Source organism: Brienomyrus brachyistius, chromosome 15, assembly GCF_023856365.1.
Source record: "Brienomyrus brachyistius isolate T26 chromosome 15, BBRACH_0.4, whole genome shotgun sequence".
NCBI classification, from domain to species: domain Eukaryota; kingdom Metazoa; phylum Chordata; class Actinopteri; order Osteoglossiformes; family Mormyridae; genus Brienomyrus; species Brienomyrus brachyistius.
This window is the reverse complement of record NC_064547.1, coordinates 9,893,206-9,919,019: the sequence shown is the minus strand read 5'-3', so window position 1 is coordinate 9,919,019 and position 25,814 is coordinate 9,893,206. Positions and strand designations below refer to the sequence as shown.

The 25,814-nt window shown below is 40.0% G+C and overlaps 1 protein-coding gene across 1 annotated transcript; it reads left to right on the top strand.

The window, feature by feature from the left end:
• Positions 1-14,695: 14,695 nt before the first annotated feature.
• LOC125708861 (vitellogenin-like) lies at positions 14,696-24,718 on the top strand. Its single transcript, XM_048976727.1, has 35 exons — positions 14,696-14,735; positions 15,065-15,085; positions 15,176-15,327; positions 15,491-15,742; positions 16,090-16,251; positions 16,334-16,482; positions 16,571-16,721; positions 17,011-17,168; positions 17,294-17,459; positions 17,553-17,678; positions 17,797-18,015; positions 18,119-18,336; positions 18,423-18,520; positions 18,653-18,777; positions 18,866-18,967; positions 19,091-19,210; positions 19,328-19,517; positions 19,630-19,723; positions 19,808-19,993; positions 20,170-20,305; positions 20,416-20,635; positions 20,752-20,897; positions 21,022-21,342; positions 21,462-21,506; positions 21,595-21,723; positions 21,822-22,028; positions 22,267-22,409; positions 22,509-22,647; positions 22,810-22,936; positions 23,249-23,429; positions 23,520-23,614; positions 23,747-23,841; positions 23,927-24,092; positions 24,176-24,337; positions 24,487-24,718. Exons 1-35 carry the CDS (start codon positions 14,696-14,698, stop codon positions 24,588-24,590), a joined length of 5,145 nt encoding a protein of 1,714 aa, XP_048832684.1. The 3' UTR covers positions 24,591-24,718.
• The last annotated feature ends 1,096 nt before the right edge of the window (positions 24,719-25,814 follow it).

Below are 25,814 nucleotides of genomic sequence, written 5' to 3'. Positions count from 1 at the left end.
CCTAACACGATAGCAAGGTTAAATGGGAACATTTTTTAAAGCATTCTCAGACCCAGCAAATAACCTACTAAAATCATACCAAATAAAACATAAAACCTAAAATAACACTTATTGTAATAGCAGGGATGATATACGAAATAAACATCCAAAAAAAAAATACAAGTATGTACAGTGTAGTTTCACTTATGAGAATCAATACAGTCATTCATCATTTAATGATAGGGATACGTTCTGAGAAATTATTTTTTGGACAATTTGTGAAATTGTGAAAACATCATAGAGTGCATTTACACAAGCCTAAACTGTATACTACTACACACCTAGACTATACACAAATAACAATATTGCACAAATAACAAAAAACATGTACAGTATGGTAAATACATAAACTAGTAGCATAGCTGTTTATCACTATGACGTTATGTGCTGTACATAATTCTATGTATTATACTTGAATCACTAAGCATGTGAGTGATGCATTGTGCTATGACAATACAATGGCTGCAACAATGTTAGGTGATTTTTCAGCTCCATTATAATTTTATGGGACCACTGTCATATATATGGGCCATCATTGACTAAAACTGTCATGGGAAGGGGGCATGGTGCAGGCAGGAAAAAGGAGGTGATGACCCACTAGCAGCTCTGAGACACAAAGGGGGTTTATTACAGAACTTACAAACAAAAGAAAAGGACCATGAGGGGCCAAAACTAAACTGGGGAATGATGTAACTAACAGAGCAAAAAATGATCTACGAAGAGAAAACTGGTAACATGAGGAACAGACAGGGCTGCAAACATAACACACAGCAAGACCAAATAACCAACATACACAACCAACAAAGCAATGGAGAACAAAGCAGGACAGGCACTTAAATACCCAGTAAACCGAGGCATACAAGGAACAGGTGTAACACATAATCAATTAACCAATCAACAAAAGACATAGGACAATGAGCAACAGAACAGAGCAATCAAAAAGGACTGGCAGAACAGGCAACAGGTGAAACTAATAAATAAATCAAGGAACTAATTCAAACAGAAACAGAATTCAAACACTAGGGAAATAACAAAGACAGGTAAAACAAAACCAAGGGCACAAAGCACACTCAGCCCATAGCACCACGCAGTAATCCAGGGAACCGAATAAATTCATGAAGGACTTGGGCCCTGGGAAAACAGGATGGCTAGCGACACCTGCTGGCCAGACGGGGAAGAGACACGGAAGGCTAGGACAGATGGGTGCTGACCCTGACAAAATGTCATTATGCGATGCATGACTGTGTATCTACAATCATTTAACTGATACTAAACGCTATTTTTGATGTTCTCCTTTCTTCGTAAAAGCAAAAATCCTCTTTGGACTTAATTTCATTAGTAAAAAAAAGGTGCTTTTGTAAAAGGAAAATGGTGTAAAGTGAACGTTTGTAAAGCAGGATATACCTGCATTGATATTACAGGCCACGATGTTTATGCTGCTATCTATGTAGCAATTATGTTGTAGGAAACCCTCCTAAGACCTACGAAAAACATGCAATGGTGTGAAAAGGAGGGAGGAATAAATTGTGCTATGCACGTAAATCGTACAAAGGAAGGAGTAAACTGGTGTCAATCAATGACTTGGCCATGCACTGTTGACTCTTCACTTAAAGCAAGATTATGGCTGTACAGCGTGGCATGTGACGTCACTGATACGTCAGACATCACTGACTGGTCAACACTGGAAGATTGTAATAAAACAGGGCATGATTACTTACACAACGTAAAGGAATTCTCATCAAAAGCATGTAGGGGCACTGCTGATGCCTGTGTCATTCGCAAATTTCCTTTGGACATTTTTCCTTTACATATCACATCCTTATACAATTTTAATGAAAACTTCATGAGAACAGTTTACACAACTGGTGAACTTGTTTGCATGGAATTTATTAGTTTAATCTGGTAATTTTACTTCAACTGTATTTTACATGCTCTTTTTAGATATATATGAAGACATTTATTTTTAAGAATAAAACATCATTTATTTCTTAATGATACATGAATAAAATGCATTTACCTTGACCCAAATAAGGGTTTAGATGATGGGTAGATGGACGGCTGGCTGAATTTTTAAAAATGACATAAGCATTTGATGTAATAAAGTGGCCTTTCTCCCCCCCCCCCCCCCCCCCCCCCCCGGATTTGTGATTCAAGTCCCACCAGTGATACATGACATAGGGTCCAGCCCCCATGATCATGATTAGGATTAAGATTTATTATTATTATCAACTCAAAAAGACATAATGCATGAAATGTCTTACTGTTTATGATTTAAACTGATCCAACTGCAAGCCCATGCTAGTATCTTCGCATATAGTAGCACAATTTGACAAAGTTACACCTGTAGTGGCCCTTTGGATGGATGCCCTTGTTTCAGATATTGCATTAACCTTTACTGATATATGATGAAATATTCTAGTGACATGTCATGCTGTCCTCTATAAAACCAGCCAATTACTTAATCTAAATAAATCCAAATCAGCACTTAGGTGACTGCAGTGGCATGGGTGGGTCCAGGTGGAACTCAGGTCCACCCCGTTGGAACTCATTCAGGGTTCAGAACGAGCGATAAAATCGGATAAAACTATTGAGTGTCACAGATATGTGTGTGTATGATTATATTAATCAGACGAAATATGCTGTTGAGAGGCAAATAGATTTTACTTTCTCTTTGTTGATTTGGTCTTAGTAATATTATGGGCAAGGGTGGACTGGTAATTGGGAATTTTCCTGTGAGGGGCCCTAATCCGGAATTATGTAGCCTATACACCAGGGGTGTCCAGCTTGTCGGTGATCATGAAGACAAGGTGATCAAAAAGATAAAATTCTGCTATGTAATACTTCCTCTGTTTCTTTAATGCTGCCATTCTCTATACTCATCCAGGAGATTCCATAAAATCACATGGTTCAGGACCTCTTGTTCTGGTCTGCTGTACATGTGCTTGTTCCAAGTTACCTCGCCACCCTTCAGCTATGCTACTACACCCACTTTCTGTCATCTCAGCCATGGTCTCACATTGATTTTCTTAAGAATTTGCCCCCATTTAACATACAAGGAATCAGACTGGTTTGATTATTTACCCGGGTCCAGTTATGGACATCACCTCCTAGTTTGTTCAGCCATTGGTTTAACCCCTTTCTGAAGTCTTTTAGGTTATTCACCTTGCTTGTTCCCTCTAAATCTACCAAAAACTAATATCCTTATCATCAACGATAGGTTCAGTAAACTAACTCAATACACACACAGTCGTGTAATCATATCTTTGCGGGGACCGCTCATTCATTTCTATAGGAAAAATGCTAATGCTAACTATGACAACCAAACAAATGCTAACCAAACCAAACAAAATACAAAAGTTTTTGCACCTTTAGTTTTTCATAGCGCTCACAGATTTTTATAAAGCAGAGTTTTCCCTTATGGTGACCAGGAAACCAGTAAAAAAAAAAAAAAACAGGTATTCATCATGTTGTGGGGACATTTGGTCCCCACAAAGTAAGGTATACCCGGACCAGACACACACACACACACACACACACAAACACACACACACACACACACACACACACACACACACACATATATATACAGTATGTGTGTGTGTGTGGATGGAAATTTTGTTTTGGAACAGCAGTACAAAAGCATTATTAACCTGCAACCAAAAAGCAAATGAATTGTGTTTGTATTTGCTTTAAGTTGTGTTTAACTCAGATAGTGTGGCCGTTATCTGTACAAGCATATTAACACTAGATTTACCGAGTTTTTATTCTCTGCTGAGAGTCCCAAGGTGTTTGTCACCCCTGCTGTGATTTTCGCAGGTCTTCAGCCCCATCCTCCTCCTGCTTTTGTTGTGCAAACACACCCATTACCTGTGAGGCCTGGCGCATTTGCATTTTTTACTCAGAGTAGCTCAAATCCAAGGCAGGCTAAACCTCTGTGTGTGACATGGAAACCTTCACAAAAGTCTGCCATATCTATACCAAATATCCCACACGCTGACTGACCTGCAAATATGAAAGACGCACATTCACAAAATATATGGAAACACAAGTCTGTGTTATTTATAAAACAAATTGAGTGAAAATAGAATGAAAAGTTGCTAATAGAATGAAATGAATAAAATGAAAACATGCTAACACTTCAGTCTCCAATGCATGTTTGTATATAAATGTCATAAGCTGAGTGAAGTCATGGTCCATGGTTTTTGACATGCTCATACACATACAGAATAAAATGTCATTTCATTTTCATTGGCCATCACTGAATTATAACACCAAAAGTGAATTTTGTTTTTGTGTGATCTCTCCAGCTTTGCATGTTTGGCTGTTCATGTAAAAATTGATGTATCCGTGCCTCAGTTCCAGGTTCATCTCTTCGTCATCTTTCTGCCTTTTGTCTCAGTGGTTACTGTCCCACACAGTCTGTCTATCTTTCAAAGTCTGTGTTTGCAGCGTTTGAAAACCCAGTGACCATCATCCCTGTATTTGGCAATGGAGTTCCTTGGCTAGAAGAATCGGAAACAATCTTCTTTTTCCTTTCCACCCTGTAGATGCTTTGTACAGAACGTAGGCATTCACCGCCACCAAGTCCAGCATGTTGTAAAACACTGGCCACTTGCTTGTTGCTGCTCGTACTGAATACATGCGCGCCATTCTAAACACTGACGTGGAGAATTCCTCTCCCTGTGCAGTGTCCTTTGCCAATGGAGGAAGTTCACGGCAAACGTTATTCACCATGCCCAGTAAAGTGAAGCAGTCTGTGTGACAGTGACAGTGAGGTGAAGAAATTGTCCATTGTGACATTTCTCCCGTCATCCAGAAATGACTCCATCAGACTCATGACCACGTTCTCTGCCAGCCTTCACCAAGAACTGTGCTGAAAGTTTCACTCCAGGAGAACACATGAACATAGATGTACAGCTGTTCTCGACCAAGGTTCATTGTCCATGCAGTATATTTACATTTACAGCTACGAATACTATCTCTGAGAACGCCATTGAGTAGTGCAGAATTTTTATTTTATTTAATTTTTTTAAAACACACACCAGAAAAAGAGTCGAGTAAGAATATAGAAGTTCTACGTCAGGTATTTCTGAAAAAGAAAAGTTTTGAGTCGTCGCTTGAAGACATTCAAGGATTCAGCTGTTCGGACATCTAGGGGGAGTTCATTCCATCAATTAGGTGCCAGGACAGAGAAGAGCCGAGATGCGTGTCTTCCTTGTGCCATGAGGGGAGGTGGGACCAGTCGAGCAGTGCTGGAGGATCGGAGAGATCGTGGTGCAGAGCGGGGTGTGATGAGGTCCTTTAGGTAGGATGGTGCCAGAGAATTTTTGGCTTTGTATGCGAGCATCAGTGTTTTGAATCTGATGCGTGCAGCTACAGGAAGCCAGTGGAGGGAGCGCAGCAAAGGAGTGGTGTGGGAGAACTTGGGAAGGATGAAAACAAGACGAGCAGCTGCATTCTGAATCAGTTGGAGGGGACGGATGGCGCTCAGTGGTAAACCCGCTAGAAGCGAGTTGCAGTAGTCAAGGCGTGAGATGACGAGGGACTGGACGAGTATCTGGGTAGCCTGGGTGGAAAGAAATGGACGTATCCTCCTGATGTTAAAGAGGAGAAACCGACAAGAGCGAGAAAGACTGGCGATATGTGAGGAAAATGACAACCGATCATCTATGGTAACTCCAAGGTTTCTAGCAGAAACCGAAGGACGGATCAGGGAGTTGTCAAAGGAGATCGCAAGGTCCTGGAGGGGGGATGAGTCAGCCGGGATGTAAAGCAACTCAGTTTTACTAGTTTTGAGTTTTAGCTGGTGAGTGGTCATCCAAGATGAGATGTCTGCCAAGCATGTAGAGATCTTAGTGGAGACATGAGTGTCTGAGGGAGGGAAGGAGAGGATGAGTTGAGTGTCATCGGCATAGCAGTGGTAGGAGAAGCCATGTGAGGATATAACTTCGCCAAGAGATTTAGTGTAGAGGGAGAATAGGAGAGGGCCAAGAACCGAGCCCTGAGGGACACCGGTGGAAAGACAACGTGGAGTAGATGTGGATCCATTCCATGTCACTTGGTATATCGCATCCAAGCCGGACAAATTTGGGATCAAGTTCTGGATGGCCACGGATTTGGAGACCAAATACGTCTGCAACGTGTCCCCTAACTTGGGAAAGGACCCCAGTCACCAGAAAAGGGAGAGGCTGGCAGAGAACATGGTCATGAGTCTGATGGAGCCATTTCTGGATGACGGGAGAAATGTCACAACGGACAATTTCTTCACCTCACTGGCACTGTCACACAGACTGCTTCAGCGCAAAACAACACTACTGAGCACAGGGAATAAAGTTTGGTATGAACTTCCTCCAATTTCAAAGGACACTGCACAGCAAGAGGAATTCTCCGCGTCAGTGCTTAGAAGTGGCAGTGTCTCCTTGACAATTTATGCACCTAAAAAAACAAGATTGTGTGTGTTCTGAGTTCCTTGGACCAAGATGTGGCGATCTGTGAAGGCAGAAAGAGGAAACCCAACACGATAACAGACTATAACCACATGAAGGTATGTGAATGTGTGTATAATTTTACATCAGTGCTACAATGTTTTCTGATATGTACTATACAGGCCTATATAGAAAGAAGGTAGAAAAAAAGCAAATACACTCATGACTCTCTCTCTCTCTGCTGTTATAGTGTGGTGTAAATGTGTTGGACCAAATGGCGCGCATGTATTCCGTAAGAGCAGCAACATGCAGGTGGCCAGTAGCTGTATTTTACAACATGCTGGACCTGGTGGTGGCAAATTCCTACGTTCTGTACAAGGCATGTACAGGGTGGGAAGGCAAAAGAAGATTATTTTTGAGTCATCTAGCCAAGGAACTCCATTGCCAATTTATGCCACAAAAGGCTATGGGGACAGAGGAAGGCTGCTGCTGTGCCAGGACTTGTATGGACAACTCAGTGTCAGGTACAGGAGAACTGCAACAGAAACCGCAGCAGGTTTACCAGTGCAAAGTGTTACAAATTCACTTGCGCCAAATGCAGGGATGATGGTCACTGGGTCTGCAAACACTGCAAAGTTTGAAACACTAAATTTTTTTTATAAATAAAACAGACTTGTGCTTCCATATATTTTGTGAATGTGTGTCTTTCATATTTGCAGGTCAGTCAGCATGTGGGATATTTGGTATAGATATGGCAGACTTTTGTGAAGGTTTCCATGTCACACACAGAGGTTTAGCCTGCCTTGGATTTTAGCTGCTCTGAGTAAAAAAATGCAAATGTGCCAGGCCTCACAGGTAATGGGTGTGTTTGCACAACAAAAGCAGGAGGACAATGGCCCAAGAAACTCTCAGCAGGGATGCTAGTAGGTGTTAGGCCCAGGGAATTTACGCAAATTTGCGTAGATTTGGCAGTTCTAGTGTTAAATGCTCTTAAATAGCTTACTGCATTTTTACTTGTTTCTTTATGTCTATCCATGCAAACTGTAAAGAAATTCCATATGTAAGCACTGTAATGTTATTACTACTGTACAGTATTACCATTACTACAGTGTCATATATTGAATATGTTCACACTTGAACTCCTTTAATTAGTTTTTGTAAAACAAGATTCTTAATACTTTAATTCTCTAAAAATATATTAGTAGCATGTGCAATAACAAAAACAAAAACAAAAATTTAATAATAGCAATAATATTAAGTGTAAGTGTACCCTAGTCCTCTACCTGGGAACGCTGCATGCCGTGGTTGTTCAAGGAATTGAAACCTGGACATGTGCCGCATTAAACTTGAGGCCTCACACAGTCGCCTCAAGACTAGCAAACAAGTGGTACCTGAGTTCTTGTGGGTTCTGGGATTTAAACTGCTGACCTTCCAACCAGAGACCACAGGCTGTAGTTCCTCCTACCTGTAGATAACTAATGCTAGAACCCATGCAGTTATGGCAGTTAAAACTCCATAGCAGGTCATGCAAATCATGCAGTTTTTGCTTCCACTGCAGTGAGGCCCTGAGGGGCTGTGCTATACTCCACAATGTTTCCCAAGGCCAAGTTCTCACATCACAATGTACATACAAATAGGTGTTATTAGACCATCTGCATCCCATTTTATATTATATATCGACCCAGACTGTGGAAACTTACATGACTGTAGACATACAAACAAGTGTTATTTGACCCTCAGCATCCCCTACAGCAGCCAGCTCCTACTTTGTAAGTAATTGTGTTGGGGTTCACGTCCGTGAATTGAATACTGTGACATGAATTTTACAATTATTAAGCACTGTTACTGGTTACCACTCATTCCCTCCACAATTAAAAAGGTTGCATCTGCCAACATCTACACAGATACTGACCTGTGGAGGGCCTGTATCTTTATTCATATCCAAGAGAGTGATGAGTGGAAGGCCACGTTACACACTTGTTGACCATGAGTATTTTATAATGTCCTTTGGTCTGGTGAATGGTCCTCTCTTCACCAGGCATTCATTAATGATGTTCTTTGAGATACACCATAGCTCTTCATTGTTGTACACTTCAACAACATTCTAACCTATTCCTTTACTGAGATCAAGCGAGAGAAGCACATATGAAAAGTGCTCTTACAGCATAGCTTTTACAGAATTCCCTTGAAAAGTGTTTTTACTACTTACAGTACTAGCGATGTTACATTCATGAACGACCTGATTCTTTTCAACTGACGTTGCTCTGTGCACACTGTGTATGAGTGCCCATAATCCTATGAGTACTGCTTTCATACTGTCCAAATTGTTGGCACATATCTCAGGTCTCTTGCACATTGCACTTATATTGCACAGCACAACCACTTTTACCTTATCACTTATGTATAGATTATTCACAGCTGAACATTTCATATATTTATTTTTTTATATATTGTTTTTTTTTCTATATTTTGTTATTCTCTGCTCAGAGTGACCGGGGTTACATTTCACTACATGTTGTATGTGTACAATTGTGTACGTGATGAATAAACCTCTTGAACCTCTTGAATTTTGAATCAATGGCTCTTTGGTAAGAATGAAGGGAACTAAGTCATAGTTGAGAGCCGTTCATTTTATCACTGTGCCCAAATTTCAGTGCCTGTCGTAATTCCACTGCTCTACTCCCCTTTAAGTGAACAGTGAGAATCAGCCAGTTACATGAGGTAGTATCTCAAAAACTGGAGTGGATTTGGTCAAATTTTACATATGTGTGCACCCAGGTTGACATCATTAGATGGAACCTAACTTTTTTACTAACTGTTTTATTTAGGAAAGAGTAAATGATAGACCTTGGTGCCTCTGTTTTCTATGGCCTTCCTAATGAGCTGGGTCACCACTCTCGTGTGCCCCAGACTGCCTGACATCCCAAACATGCCACCCATCTGGACTGATGTATTGATATAGGTGTTCTTAATCAGGAAGGTGCACATTCTCTTGGAAACAGCACTGAAGAAGACCTTCTCCTTGACACACATCAGAGAAATGATTCGGAACTGGTCTATCTGGGTAGAATTTTTCTCCCTAGGGATCTACACCCCTTCAGTGACTCTCTGTTAATCTGGGATCTTTCCTCACTTCCAAAATACCTGCAAAATTCTTCACAGACATAGCAGGAGTATACTTGAGAAGTGCCACTAGGTTCTGGAGCAGAGTCTGCCCCAGCTTTGTGTATGACCTCTCTGACCTCCTTCAACTGCACTTCTGATAAGTCAGACTGCACTTCCGCTTCAGGGGGTTCTACCCAGGTGTTGCACTCTCCCAAACCCTGCTGTCTTTCCAGATTGCTGTATGTTTGCCACAGATATTGGTTTACTTCTTCCTGTGACATTCCTGCTGCATTTTTGCCCTAGTAGCTAATAAAGGCTACGCATTTCCAAGCCCTTTCCCACTCCCATCTCCGATACCACTCAATCTGATGGAGGGCCCAAGCCAATGCACTCCTCTGCTCTGTTGATTTATACTAGATCTTCAATATTTTCATCTCCTGCCTGATGTTGTGGATCTTCACTCGATCTTCCATTGCCAAAGACCAGTTTCAATGCTCAAGAACAGAAGTACTGTACAGAGGACGGTAAAATTCCCTTGATGGCATTCTTGCCATGCGTCAAATATCAAGGATACATCAGTTGCAATTGCAAATGAGACCAATCTCTTGATTCATTGCACCACAAGTTCATTCTTGGGAGGCAAGTTAGCCAGACCGGTCCAGACCACAAGTACGATCTTCTTTTTCTTCATATTGAGAAACACCCGAGGAACTTGGAATTTCCAGCTTCCGAGTTCAATTGTTATGCCGCAGTCCCAGTTGATATAATGACCAATCAAAACATTCCATACTATTTTGAAAAAGTTTTGGATGCTTCTTATTGGGTGAAATAGTTGTCACTTAAATTCGGTGTCCCCTACATAAAGGTTGTAGTGAAACATGGTCATAGTCAAATATTCTATACATCAAGCATGCTATGCTAGCATGGAATCAGAGCATTTATTTCAAAAACCCCTTGACAGTGAGGAATTACAGTGATTTATTAATGTACATAATAGATCAAGCATTCACATGAGTGTAAGTCTGCCACTCTATTCAATGGTTTTGTTAGAAAACTCTGGAGATGACTGCTATACCCCACGTCTACAAAATGTTGGCTTTCTTTTTTATGTGATGAGTGAGTAAGCCATTTGAAAGGCTGACAGTCATTTATATGGGAAATGGTGCATTTTATCTTGTTGCTGTGATAGTTAATGTTTTTTTGTGGTGAAAAAAAGGGTTTAAAGTGCTCGCTTTTCATTTTATTAACACATTTAACTTCTGATCACTCAATCCCTTTAAACATGACTGCCCTAGTAGTTACATCTACTTATTACAAAGAAATATATGAAAAATATGAAAGAACTACTTGATAAATGGTCTATAAGCTTGAGTAACTGCCACGTTATGGTAACAAAAGTTTGGACAAAGTAAATGCAGTGTTGTGAAGGTTATGTGCTAAAACTGACTAGAAACAATTCCATTTTACTTACAGGTAAGGATAAAAACGGTGGACCTTGTCTGCAGGCGGTACAGTGCACATACACACACACACACACACACACACACACACACACACACACACACACACATACACAATATGTTTGTTTATATATTTATATACTATTGTGATCGAGGTTAACACACTTTTTTTCATTCAAAGGAAGCTATTCCTTAAAAATGTGTGCATTTCTTGTGCAGGAACTAGACTGAAAAGTTGTCCTAATTTTCCTTTGTTTGTCCCTACATATTTAGAAAGTACAAAGCAGATCATTATTTTACCACATGTATATATGCATATTAAAATTAGAAATACAAATAGTCCTGTGACAGCTAATTTGTTTATTTGCCTCCTGGGCCTTCATCTGGAAATGTATGCAGTTGAAACACATGCAATACACATAAAGTAGCCCGTTATTACATTACTGTAGTAATGGCAGTATTGATGCAAATTTTGAAAAACATGTATTTGAAGGATTACTCTGTATAAGAAAGGTTTACCACTTTACAGTATTTCAAATGTAAAAGATACAGATTTAAAATATTAATCTTCTGCCTTTGAGTGAAGGAAAGTAAAACAGACATATTCACCATATATATGTACTGTATATATACACACACAGACACAGACACACACACACAATCTTTGCCACCTATGAAGTCACTCTTTTCTACCATGAAGGTACTAGCAATGTTTTAGGCCAGAACTGAAAATTTTACCTGATTTCTGACACTAATAGACAATGTTGGCAGCATGGAACGGAAATTTCCCAATAAATGATAACTGTATACTGAAAGGTACTACAGTAATTAGTTGTGTGTGTGTGTGTGTGTGTGGTTTAGGTTTATATTACATTATGGAGAGCAAAGGCCCCTCACAATGAGATAAAAGAGCTGTTATTTTGATGCTGTGGGGACTGTTTTTCTTGTCCTCAGAAAGATCTGTGAATGCTATGAAAAAAAGATCTATCTATCTATCTGTCTATCTATCTATCTATCTATCTATCTATCTATTGTGCTGGAAAAACAGGCAAAGACAGGGCATGAAAGCAGCAAGTTCTTTACTAGGTTGCTTGATGCATCAAATAAGCAGGGACATTGTGTCCACATACAACAAGTGCCCACAATTATTTTCTACCGCAGCTCCTTTATACTTCTGCTTCATGTTTATCAGTCTACGCGATAAGAAAGAAGGTTCACATTGACTGTATTCTCTGTGCAGCCAAACAGAACCGGTCAGAACCAGCTCGGTAATTGTCGGCGTGACCTTCCTCCTGGTCAGCCGCTAAGCAGCCCCTGCTTCTATCTATCTATCTATCTATCTATCTATCTATCTATCTATCTATCTATCTATCTATCTATCTATCTATCTATCTATCTATCTATCTATCTATCTATCTATCTATCTATCTATCTATCTATCTATCTATCTAGTATACTCAGTATGGTAGGAGATTTCAAAATAAAGGTTGAAAAGGCAGATGCCCAGGAGGTACCAATCCAGCGCAATACCCTCTGGGTACTGCTGTTAATGGTTAAGGTGGAAAAGGTTTAAATTTCCTCAATCTATTAATTCATTTAGAGCACCTCTCCACGCTCATTTTCTTTCTCAAAATTAGGTTCTATTTGCCAGCCTTTTGGTCCAGAAATGTGTAGTGACATATTAATTGGGAAGGGTGGTTCCACAGTGGGTTTCCTAAGGTCAAGAAGGGGCAATGAAATGCTTAAAAAATGTTTATTTTAATTATATTACAATGGAAAGACGTCAGAAAGATGTTAAGGCATGTCAGTTACTGACTAACAACCATTCCTGTGAAAATTTGGCTTTTTAATAAATTTTTATTAAAAGCCAGCATTTAGACAGGTCATCTACTGTATGGTGAAAGCATTACAATGAAATAAATTCGGAGGATAAATTCAGTTTCTTTTAACCTCGTGCCTATAGGAAATTAGCTGTAGCTTCCTTTTCATCTTAATCTCCTTGACACTTGGCAGAATTTTCAATCTATATATTCTAGCAATGTAGAAATGAACTTGACTTTGCAATGTCACTTCTTTTTTATACTGGCAAACTCAATACTGGTATCAAAAAGGGGCAGAAGAGCAGCTTTGGGATGTGAAAAACTCGATGTGCACCACTTAAGTTTTTAAGGTTTCACATAAATGTAATTTAAGGGGACATAATTCATTGATTGTTACTTTTGGATCATTTTTTCAGTTATTTAAATGCTTTGGAAAACCTTAATAATAAAAAAAAACTTTATGGGATTTTGATGCATTGCATTAGGAAATCTGATTTGAGAGACTCACGTTCTTTTTCAAAGAGGATCACGTTTGTACTGGTGATCTGTTGAAAGGATTTTTATTTCTCTGGTTTGGCCTCTGTTCACCTTTCCTACCATGCTGATTGACAGACCTTGTTGTAAAAAAAGCACGATGCTAACGCAACCATAAGTTTTGATGTCGATGGTATGACCTGGTTGGTTTTCACCAGAAATACTGCTTAGAATTCAGGTCAACATGCGTCTGCCACATACATGTGGTGACCTCAAAATTCTTTGAGAAAGGATGTGGTTCATATTCAACCTGTGTTACTCCCATTTTCCTCTCCAAAAAGGGACATTGCTGATCAATGAACATAAATCAGTCACAGTTTCTCATTCACTCATTTAGAATCACAGGTGCAATTTTTAGCTATTGAATTTTTGATTTGGTGTCCAATGCTTTGTGAATTGATGGGGAAAAAAACGAAAAAACAAATGTAATGTATTTTATATCTGGTACCCCAAACTGCAAAGGATAATAAACGATAATTCTCGAGGGAGTGAATACTTTTTCGAGGCACTGTAGTAAATCCTGTATAATTTGAATTTATTCATTCTTTATATAATATTACTCATAATCATTATATTCAATAGTAATTAACTTGTTTGATATTTTTAACTGGGACTTTCCTACAAATATTTTTTCACATGCCAAAAAACATATTAAAAATGTAATCGGAGGGTTAAGTGGTATAATATACCAGATCACTGGTCGAATTTATTCCACATGCAAATTATTAGTGAAACGCATCCATCCATCTATTCATCCATCCATCAGTCTAGTTGCCTAAAAGATTACTGATTAAGAACAGGTGAATACGAGGCGAAACATTTAATTAAATGGGACCCATTAAAATTATGTAAGCATGGAACTTTAACAATGCTTTGTTTTTTATTAACTGACGTACTTCACACAGCATATATGAACATTGGCTATTTTCAGACACCAGCTGTTGTTGCTTATGCGCATTGACCACTATTGTCAGGGTTACTGTATGTGTAAGAACAAATTACTAATATACTTATGTTCTTAATAACATTAAAGATTACCTTAGGCTGGACGTTGGACATGATGTGAAATGCACTGACACAGAAGACCAGGATAACCTGACCTGAAATGTTCTTGGTCACATAGATTTAGATTTTTATCCATTCCGTTTGTTTGATTGGGCCTGCAACTTAGATAAACAAAGATTCAAACAGAATCTGACATCATTATGTTAATTTGTTACCCTTAAGGTAAATATGTATTTTTGATTAACTTCAACAAGAAAACGGTATAAAAAGGCAGCAGGTCTTGACTGTTCCTTACATCTCATCAAAAATGAGACCGGTTATTCTTGCCTTGGCTTTAGCCCTTGTGGGTAAGTAAATGACTTTTTACTGAAACTGAAAACTGAAAAGAAAGAAAGAACAATTCATTCTAATAGATTTTATAGCAAAGATAATTGTAATGGACTGTAAAAAATAATTAAGACATTTTCTCTTAAAGAGCTGGAGATCTATTGATGTATATTAATGACTGCTGCTTAATGATACATAGAAAATGTGCTGAATATTTTCCAGAAAGTGTAAAACAACAGAAATAGTCTTGCATGCATATTCTGTATATGTATTTTCGTTTACCCAGTCTCAAATAACAACTATAAAAAAATTGTGTTTGATAATCACTTGCATCAATTTTGTCTTGCAGCGGGACAACAGAATAGCCTGAGTAAGTATAAGATTATTTAATAATTTAACCTGAATATGTTTATTGTTATTGGACAAAATAATGAGTATGGTATATTCCATTCTATACCAGCACCAGATTTTAGTACAAGTAAGACCTACGTGTACAAGTATGAAGCACTGCTCCTCGGCGGACTCCCTAATGAGGGCTTGGCCAGAGCCGGAATGAAGATTGTCAGCAAGGTTCTCATCAGCGGAATTGCCCAGAACACCTACCTGCTTCAAGTAAGCCGTCATCAGAGCGCCGGAAGTGTCCTTAGCACCTTCTGCGGAATAACATCTAGGACTAAAATACATAATGTTGAATAAACTCCTTCATTGACTTTCTGTTCATTTTCTAATATTCCAGATCGGTTTTTCCATTAAACCTGTTTCTGTGCACTTCTAGCTCTCGAACCCTGAGATCTTGGAATACAGCGGCAACTGGCCGAAAGATCAGTTCACCCCGGCCCAGAAGCTCACCGAGGCCCTGTCTGCCCAGCTGCGCACCCCCATTAAGTTCGAGTATACCAATGGTGTGGTGGGTAAGGTGTTTGCCCCTGCGGGAGTGTCTGCTACTGTTCTCAACATCCACAGAGGAATCCTCAACATCATCCAGCTCAACATCAAGAAAACACAGAAAGTCTATGAATTACAGGAGGTGAGGCATTCCACTCATTTAACTACTTGACATTACCCAGTGTTCTATCTTGCCACAGATAATAATAATAATAATAATAATAATAATCTTCATTTATATAGCACTTTTCATACTTGAATAATTAAGGGATTAATATAGGGGACAAAGACAAAGAAAATGTATAAAATACACAAGGTACAACTCAAAGAAAGTGTAGGAAGAAGGAATGGGAATTTTAAAATGAAACAAATAAGCAAATAAACCTAGTAAAATGTCAACAAATAAACAGACTGAATGAAGTAAATAAGACTACAATGCTTGAAGTAAGAATAAAGCAGAATAAAATTGCCATGTCTTCTCTTCCCCAGGCTGGAACTCAGGGAGTATGTAAGACTGACTATGTGATAGATGAGGATACAAAGGGTGAGCACATTTACGTGATTAAGTCCAAGGATCTGGATAACTGCCACGAGCGAATCGTTACCGATGTGGGAATGGAATACATAGAATCATGTGACCGATGCCAGCAGGTAAAGAGGACTTCAACTTTTTCTCCTGGTCAGTTCTCCTTGGTCATGGTAAAGGTCTCAAGAAGCTGTTTCTCCTGATCAGAGAGTAAAGAACCTGAGAGGAGCTGCATCATACAACTATGTGATGAAACCAAGTGGTGCTGGGAGTCTGATCACTGAGGCGACTGTTCAGGAGGTACACCAGTTCACACCATTCCACGAAATGACTGGAGCTGGCCAGATGGAAGCAAGGTAGTGCGCGTCTGTATATCAAAACTAAAAGGTTGTACCCAAATAGAATTCACATTTCCTATACCAATTAATCCTTTTTGTTTCCTAGACAAGTCCTGCGGTTTTCTGAGATGCAGAATGTCCCAGTACAGCCCATACAAGCAGACTATATCGCCCGTGGATCCCTGCAATATGAATTTGATACTGAACTTGACCAGACCCCTATTCAACTCATTAAAGTCAATAATGCACAGACCCAGGTATTACTTCTTACTATCTATCTTTTATGCTCACTTATCCAGTAGAGGGTACCAGTCATGGGACTCCCTGGGTAGGCTGCCAGTTTATCACAGTATATGCATACATTCACAAACTATAAGTAATTTAGAGATGCTCGCCTTGTTTGTGGGAGTGCAGAAGTCGGAGATTACAGTTTCCCTATACTCTTGTTTCACTACCATTGATGTTATAATTTTGGTTGTTTTATACAAAAAGAGCTTGGTAGATGCCATCTTCCCATAGTCATACTCTTCTTCTCTATGTTCACAGATTGTGGAAACCTTGACTCATCTGGCCACAAACAATGTGGCCCAGGTTCATGATGATGCTCCATTAAAGTTTATTCAGCTGGTCCAGCTAATGCGTGATGCAGAAATGGAGACTGTTGAGACCATCTGGACTCAGTTCAAGGCTAAACCAACTTACAGGTACATATCTATATTTAAAATTTTATTTTTAATGTTATAGTGAAGCTGACATGTTGCAGAAAGGCATGGTTACAATTCTGCACACTGAGGCTGTGGCTTCACAAGGAAAAATTGTTCTGCTTTAGACGTTGGATCGTGGATGCTGTTCCTGCAATTGGAGATGCAAGCGCTATGAAGTTCATCAAGGAAAAGTTCCTGGCTGGTGATCTAACAACACCTGAATTCATCCAGGCTCTGTTGAGTACTGTGCACCTGGTGGACGCTGATCAGGAGACCATGAACATAGCAAAGGTATGTAGCACGTAGTATTCCTCATTGCATTCAACAATATAATTTCATTCTCGTTGGGTAAATAGTAAAGTGTTACATCTCTCCCATCTTCAGGCTCTGGCATTTCATCCCAGAGTTCAGCAGCACAACATTGTCAGAGACACAGCCATGCTTGTGTACGGTTCCATGGCATTTAAGTTTTGTGCTGATACCCCGAACTGTCCTGCAGATATTATAAAGGTAAATGCAAAGAGTTTTTTTCCATTAGTTTCATATTTTTGATTTTAACTATAAATTTCCTATATCGTTCATTTGATAATTTTTTTTTACCATACTATACCTTTTTTCCCCTCTACAGCCAGTCCATGACTTTGCTGCAGATGCCATTGCTAAGGGAGATGTTGCAGATATTGCCCTAGCCGTTAAAGTCATCGGCAATGCTGGTTACCCTGCCAGCATTAAGTCAATTCTGAAGGTGCTGCCTGGGTTTGGTTCTGCAGCCCATTTGCTCACAGTCAAAGTCCGGGTTGATGCTGTCATGGCCCTGAGGAACATTGCCAAAAGGGAACGCAGAGCGGTGTGTTTACCATTAAGCCCAAATTTATTAAGAGTAGCAGTGATTATCCAGTGATTTACTATATGACCTTCCACTGACATCTGTGCCTGTTGCTTTGGTTCAGGTTCAGGAAATTGCCCTTCAGTTGTTTATGGACAGAGACAATCACCCAGAAGTACGGATGGTTGCCTGTGTTGTGCTCTTTGAGACCAAACCCACCATGGGTGTGGTAGCTATAGTTACTCAAACTCTGCAGAAGGAGACCAGCTTGCAAGTGGCTAGCTTCACCTACTCTCATATGAAGGCCCTGACCAGGAGTACAACCCCTGATCTTGCTCCAGTGTAAGACAGTAATCTCCTTGTAGCACATTATTCTCTTTTGGTTGCTGATTTTCCATTTTGAGTCAAATTATCTTCTTTCTATTTAGTGCTGCTGCATGCAATGTTGCTGTGAAGATCCTCAGCCCCAAACTGGACAGACTAAGCTATCGTTTCAGTAAAGCCATCCATGTGGACTTCTTCAAAAGTAAGAGCATTTTAGTATTTCTGTTGTTTTGTCCTCGTGTTAGATGTCTGGACCAACTATAGTCAGACAACCCCCACCTAACTTACTGTATATTTTGTTTACTTTAATAATTTCGCTCATTTGTTTTGATAGATGACCTGATGGCTGGTGCTGCTGCTAGCGCTTTCATCATCAATGATGCTGCCACCATTTTGCCCAGAGCGCTTGTGACCAAAGTCCGTGCCTACATGGTTGGGGCGGCGGCTGATGTTGTGGAGGTGCGAAGTAGTCTTCATAAGATAAGAGTATAATTCTTATGATAAGTGAGGATTCCTATCAGGTTGATTAAGCCACTCTTTCTCGCAGCTTGGGGTAAGAACAGAAGGACTTCAGGAGGCCCTTTTGAAAGCACCAGCTGCTCCTGCCAATGCTGACAGAATCACAAGGATAAAGCGTATTCTCAATAATGTGAGTCACCGCATTTGGGTGCATAATTTTATTGTGAGCAAACTAATAGAAATATATCTGGATATTTTGGCTCTTGTGTTTATATGATATAAGCCCTTCATTTTCATTCTGTTTCCCATAAAGCTATCAAACTGGAAGGCATTACCCACAGACCAACCGTTGGCTTCCATGTACCTGAAACTCTTCGGTCAAGAGATTGCCTTTGTCAACATTGATAGGGACCTCATTGAACAAGCAGTACAGGTACTCCTAAATGTGTAATTTTGTTGTTTATTTGAAATGGATTTTTAAAGAAAATCAGTCGATGTCGTTAGCATTGTATTGATGTTCAGTCTTACTCATTCTCTTGTTCTTTTGAAGCTGGCCACAGGACCTGCAGCACAGCACGCAATTGTGAGGAATGTGCTCAGTGCACTGCAGTCTAACCTTGCGATCCAGTGGGCAAAATCCCTGCTGGCCACTGAGGTGCGTCGCATCTTACCCACCTGTGTAGGTGTCCCCATGGAGCTGAGTCTGTACACTGCTGCAGTGGCTGTTGCCAAAATTAATGGTCAGTACTTCGCACTCAGAAACAGAGAATTCATATAGTACCTGTCTTCACCTACAAAGTATTATGTATTGTGCAGTTTTATTTTTTAATTCACAAATGCCTGTACCCACAGCTCAGGCCACCCTGACTCCTCCACCTGCTGAGAACTTCCATATTGCTCAACTCAGGAACACTGACATTCAACTGCAAGCCCATATTGAACCAAGGTAAATCTACAGATGAGCTTTTAAAAATGTCATATATTGAAACATAGAGCTACTAAATCCTGTATTTACTTATTTTTTTTGCAGTGTTGCAATGCACACATTTGCAGTGATGGGAGTAAACACAGCTTTCATTCAGGCTGCAGTTGTGCTGAAAGCCAAGGTGCACCACAATCTTCCGATGAAAGTCAACGCAAGAATTAATGTTGCTGAAGGACACTTCAAGATTGAGACTCAACCTATTCAAGATCTGGATAATGTTTTGGATTTGGAGTGAGCAGATTTTTTTTTGTTACACAACACTCAGTTTTACACAGTATTTGCAATATTCTCAAGTTTGAAAAAGTAGGAAAAGTATAAAAGCAGGAAACTATTGTTTTGACACACTGAAAGCATACTAACGGTTCGCAGTAAGAGTGACTCCTTCAATGAATCATTTTCATCAACAGTGCTGAAGCCTTTGCTGTGGCAAGAAACGTGGAAAATCTTTCAGCTGCTAGGAAAACTCCAATCGTACCTGAAGCTTTAGCAGCCCGGATATCCAAGGAGAAATTTACATCTGCAGAATCTTCTGACAGTGACTTGGTAAACCACCAATCTGCTTTGTTTTTGCTAATTTTGTACAGTGCATTTATGATATGGTATAATGCATTTCTGACTCCTCATGCCTGTCTCAATCTTTCTTTTATTTGTAGTCAAGCTCATCGGAAATTATGTCTTCTGGTGCGATCGATACGAACCAGCCAATGGAAACTCGCGTTTCAGCCAGAATTGACCGGAAACTGTGTATCACGATGCAAAGACTTGGTGTAAAGGCTTGTGTTAAGATAGCTTCCCAGAATGCTGGCTTCATGAGAAATTCCCCTCTTTATAAGCTTATTGGAGATCATAACATAACCATTGCTATGAAACCTGGTACGTTATCTGAACGAGAAACAAGCATACATGATCTGTTAAGTCAAACTCATAATTCTCTAGTGCTCCTTAGCCAAACATAAACCAATCTGAGAATTTTTTTAAATTTCTTATAGTTTCGGATGAAGGCATCGAGAAAATACAGGTTGAGATACAGGTTGGACCAAAGGCTGCATCGAAGCTCATAAAAACAGTCACCCTGCCGGAAGAAAAGGAAAGGCCTGTGGTATCAAAACTGAAGAAAATCCTGCAGACTGACATGGTGCATCATTTTATTTAAGATGTTTCCCCAACCTTCACATAAAATAATATTTCAAACAATATCAATGAACTGGGAAGCATAAGTCTATGAACTGACCTGTACCTACACCCTCCTCTTCTTGTAGAGACAGCGACTGAAGAATTCCACCAGTTCCAGCTCGAGCAGTTCCTCCAGTTCCTCTTCCAGCTCTTCTTCAAGTTCTTCATCCAGCTCTTCTTCCAGCTCCTCTTCCAGCTCTTCTTCCAGCTCCTCTTCCAGCTCATCTTCCAGCTCCTCTTCCAGCTCCTCTTCTTCTCCCTCAAATCGGCGAAGAAAGGACGAGGACAAGGGCGCTAAAAACAAGGATAACAAGAGGCGCAGTAGCAGCAGCAGCAGTAGCAGCAGAAGCAGTAAATCCTCCAGCAACTCTGACAGCAGCAGCTCTTCCAGTTCAAGTAGCTCTGAGGTGAGGCCCTCTCACTCTCCCACCAGCTCTTTTGGGAGGTTTTCATCACATTATAGTTTAAGCCATAAAATTTCAATCTAGACATATTTGTGAATGTACGTTTTTATTTTCCTGTACAGGAAGAAGTTTATAAGTACAAATTCATCAAATACAACCAAAAGGAGGTAATAGGATTTGGCTATATTTATGTTAAGGTATATAAGTTTCAAAACTATGCAGGCTTTAAACAAAATTTCTTACACTTCCTTACAGCAAACCAAATCCAAGGCTGATGACCGAAGACGGTCCTCCTCAAGTTCTGAAAGCAGCAGCAGTAGCAGCAGCAGCAGCAGCAGCAGCAGCAGCAGCAGCGACTCCAGCTTCGAAAATATTTACCGGAAGGTAAAAACAACGATGCGCGTGACTGTAAGCCACGTTATATTGTCATAACAGAATTAAGCATTTTCTGAGCTTTCTACCTCTGTCTCTTTGTGGTACAGTCAAGATTGCTTGGAGATTCCATCCCTCCTGAATTCGCCGTCATCATCCGTGCGGTGAGGACTGACGGTAAAATGCAAGGATACCAGGCTGCCGCTTACCTGGACAGGGACACAAGCAGGCTGCAGGTCATCATGGCCGCTCTAGCCGAGAATGACAACTGGAAGATGTGTGCTGATGGTATCCTGCTAAGCATGCACAAAGTCCAGGTGAGATTCAGCACTTCAATTTGCGAGTGTGTCACAAAACGCTCTACCGGAGCAACAGAGTAGCTCTACCATTTAGAAGCAGCAATTTAAGGGCAGCTGGGCTAAAGAATAAGGGGTAAATATCAAAAATATCGCTGAATATAAATAAAGGTTTTGTGTTGTCTTTTGCTTCTCTCCTTTTCAAAAGCCAATTTCAAGCTCAGTGTGGATTAACATTACATCCTTTCTTTCAAAATAGGCAAAGGTTGGCTGGGGAGAACATTGCCAGAAATATGGGGTAGATATCGCAGCAGAAACTGGTCTTATGGGTACAAACCCTGCTGCCCGCTTGAAGCTGAAATGGGACAAGATTCCTCGTGCATTGAAGAAGTCTGCAGATATGTAAGTCTCCCCTCCCATCATTAACAATGACCCTTTTAAAATTCCATTATCTGAAATACCGGTTGGAATCTGTCTTTTTGTTGTCTTTTTTCCACAAAGGATCGCTGAGTACATCCCAGGTGCTGCTTTCATGTCTGGACTAAGAGGTGGAAGGGACAAAAACACAAAGAGGCAGATTAAACTGATTGTAACTGTTGCTGCACCCCGGCTACTGAATGTTATCATGAAAACCCCAAGGGTGAATAACACGTCGCCTTCTCTGAATAAATGAATGACGTGCCCCATAATGAGATAACTCCATTGATAATTATATTCACTGTTTCTGCATACAACGTTTTATATGACTCCCTATAAGTTGGCTGTAGACATTCCCATTGACTTGCTCCATGTGTTTTCTTAGATGACTTTCTACAAGCTGGCTGTATATAATCCCTTTGCCCTGCCTATTGGAGATGCAGCTTCTCAAATACGGCAGGACCAGAGCTTGTCTGACAGAATCCTCTACATGTTTAATGAAGCCAATGCAGGTAAGAAGAACAAGAAAAGTTTCTACAGCATTCACCATGTAACAAGCATGATAAATCTTGCGAGTTGCTACCTAAAACCCAGTACCATTATCTTCCTTCCTGTCAGTGTAGTCTGTACTACTAATTTAAATAAAACAAACCACAGGAATGAAATATTTACTGAATTCTTGTCATTTAAAATGGGTTCCTTGTATCCTACATTGTAATGGTATAAGTAAGTTGCAAATAAATACAATATAAGGTGAAATGTGGACGACACCGTGCTCTAAATTCCAAACATCATTTAAAAACTTTCTTCCTTCATTCATCCAGCCCGCTGCCGTATGGAAAACGACATGCTGACAACATTCAACAGAAGAAAGATCAGAAGCGTAATGCCTGAATCATGCTACCAAGTACTGGCTCAGGACTGCACCCCTGAGCTCAAGTTTATGGTTTTGTTAAAAAACAGCAGCTCATCTGATGCACATGCCATTGTCAAGATTTCTAATGTGTGAGTACACGCTACACTAACTTCTCTTTAATTTTTCAGGTTTCCTAAAATTTTGCTCACTGCTACTTTTTACTCTTGCTTTCCCTTCAGAGATATTGACCTGCTCATTGAAGAGGACAAAATTCGGGTGAATGTCAATGGAATGCGTATCCCCAGTAGCAGCCTCCCATATGAACATCCTTCAGGTGCCTCCTCAGCTCCAAGTCGGGTTAAAAACAATATGCTTGCCACACATTTGGCACACATTTCTATATATATATACATCTGTGAGGTCAAGTGCACCTATTTCTTCTCACCTTGTTTCATCATATTTTAAGGGTCAGTCCGAATCGTACGCAAAGCCGATGGTGTGTCACTATCTGCTCCTGGCCATGGTCTCCATGAAGTCTACTTTGATGAGAACACATGGGAGGTGAGAAGCTGCTTTTAAATGAATGTGTTTTTAAGATTTATTTCCCCCATTGCACACGATTAACTCTTTGTTGAATTTTGTTCAGATTGTGGTAGATGATTGGATGAAGGGCAAGACCTGTGGAATCTGTGGAAAGGCCGACGGGGAAATAAGAGAGGAATTCCGCACCCCCAATGGACGCCTGGCCAGTAGCGCCATCAGCTTTTCCCACTCCTGGGTTCTTCCTGGAAAAAGCTGCCGGGATGCTGACCGTAAGTGTTTTTGTTTGAACTGTTTTACAAAAGCTATACCCAAAAGGCTTTTTCTAATCCTGAGAAATTCTTCTCCGATGCAGAGTGCTTCATGAAGACAGAGTCCGTTCAGCTGGAGAAGCAAATTAATCTGGGCGGCCAGAATTCTAAATGCTACTCCGTTGAGCCTGTGCTGCGGTGTTTCCCTGGCTGCAACCCACTGAAAACAACCCCTGTGACTGTTGGCTTCCACTGCCTCCCCATCGGTATGTTGTTCACCAATTCCATAGGCAACAGAAAGGCCCATTTTCTGAGCGGCAATAGAATACCGTTGTGCACTTTCATAGTTACTGGAAGACATTTAAGCTTTTGCATTTGCAATGTCTGACATACTGTTTCATTTTCCCTTTTGCAGATTCTAATGTGAACCATCTTAGCAGTTTTTGGGAGAAGAGTGTGGACCTCAAAGAGATCACTGATGCTCACGTTGCCTGCCACTGTACCCACCAATGTGCTTAGATTCTGAAAGTACCTGTATTAGAATTTATTTCATGTGTAATTCTTGATGTTGACAAGTATTAACAGAAGCTAATGTTCAAAATATGAATTTAATGTGATTTTAAATAAAGTACATGCATTCAAAAGCATCTTGAATGTCAAGAGCGTTAATTCTTTGGGAACATCTAATATGAAAATCATATTAAACTACAGATTGTGAAGTAATACATTTTTGGAGAAGTTAAATTGACTCGAAAAAAGATCATTTAAAGCAATGATTTCTGAAAAGCTTCAAAATAAGATATTTAGCATAATAAAACTGTAGGTTTCCTCATCTTTTCCAACAGTCTTTCAACCTTTGCTTTTCTTGACTTCATCATCAAAAAATGATTTTCACCAAAAGTCAAATTCACCCTATAGGACTATGCTTGGATTCTGCTCCCTGAAAAGTCTTGAGAAACATTATATTTATTTCTAGAACAACATCACTGTTTTGCTACAAACACTCTTACGGTCCCTAACTTAAATTTGTTCAATGAACTATGAAAGAGGTCCCAGCCAGTTCTCCAGCAATAAGTCTTGCCAAAATTCTGGACACTGAATGAAAAATGGGAAAGGATGTGCAGAACCAGTAGGAGCTCAACCAGTATTAGAGGAAATTGCTTTTCACCCAGCCATCCTAAGACCATGAAGCTGCCTTACAGTCCAGAACATAAGTCTTTTGTATCAGTTGTTCAGGCTGTGCTTTATTTACCTGTACAATACAGTAAAACCTGATAATTCGTTCCACAACCCAAAAATATTCATATAAAAATGATTAATACAAAATATAAAGTAAAAATACATAAAACAAATTAACCTTTGAAAAGAATCGTTGATGGTGTGACATGAGAGAGAGGAGAAGATGACTATCAGTATAACTAACGGAATCACTGCTATCTGTTGGCTCACTGGAATCTTTTTCTTTTTGTGCGAATTTAGCAAGGAACCTATCCAATGACAGCCGCTTTTACCTCCTTTTCGATTTCATGGAAATGTGGGCATTGCATTATGGTTAAACAGATTCATCGCTCGCACTGCTATGCCCTTATTTGGGTGGTGCTTTTCTACTAAAAATTTTGACTATACGATTGAGGCACGGCGACGGAGACCGAGCATGGGGATGATTACCCACAATCCCGCAGTGAGAGAGATAAAAACCATCGACTCAGTCGTAATTACATAAGGCTCGGTAGACAAAGCGTA

Bases quoted from the DNA above. Each gene is read 5' to 3' on its own strand.
- LOC125708861 (XM_048976727.1), top strand. From the start codon at position 14,696: ATGAGACCGGTTATTCTTGCCTTGGCTTTAGCCCTTGTGG. The intron at 18,968-19,090 runs GTGAGTCACCGC...TTTCCCATAAAG, and splicing joins TAAAGCGTATTCTCAATAAT to CTATCAAACTGGAAGGCATT. The intron at 23,842-23,926 runs GTGAGAAGCTGC...AATTTTGTTCAG, and splicing joins TTGATGAGAACACATGGGAG to ATTGTGGTAGATGATTGGAT.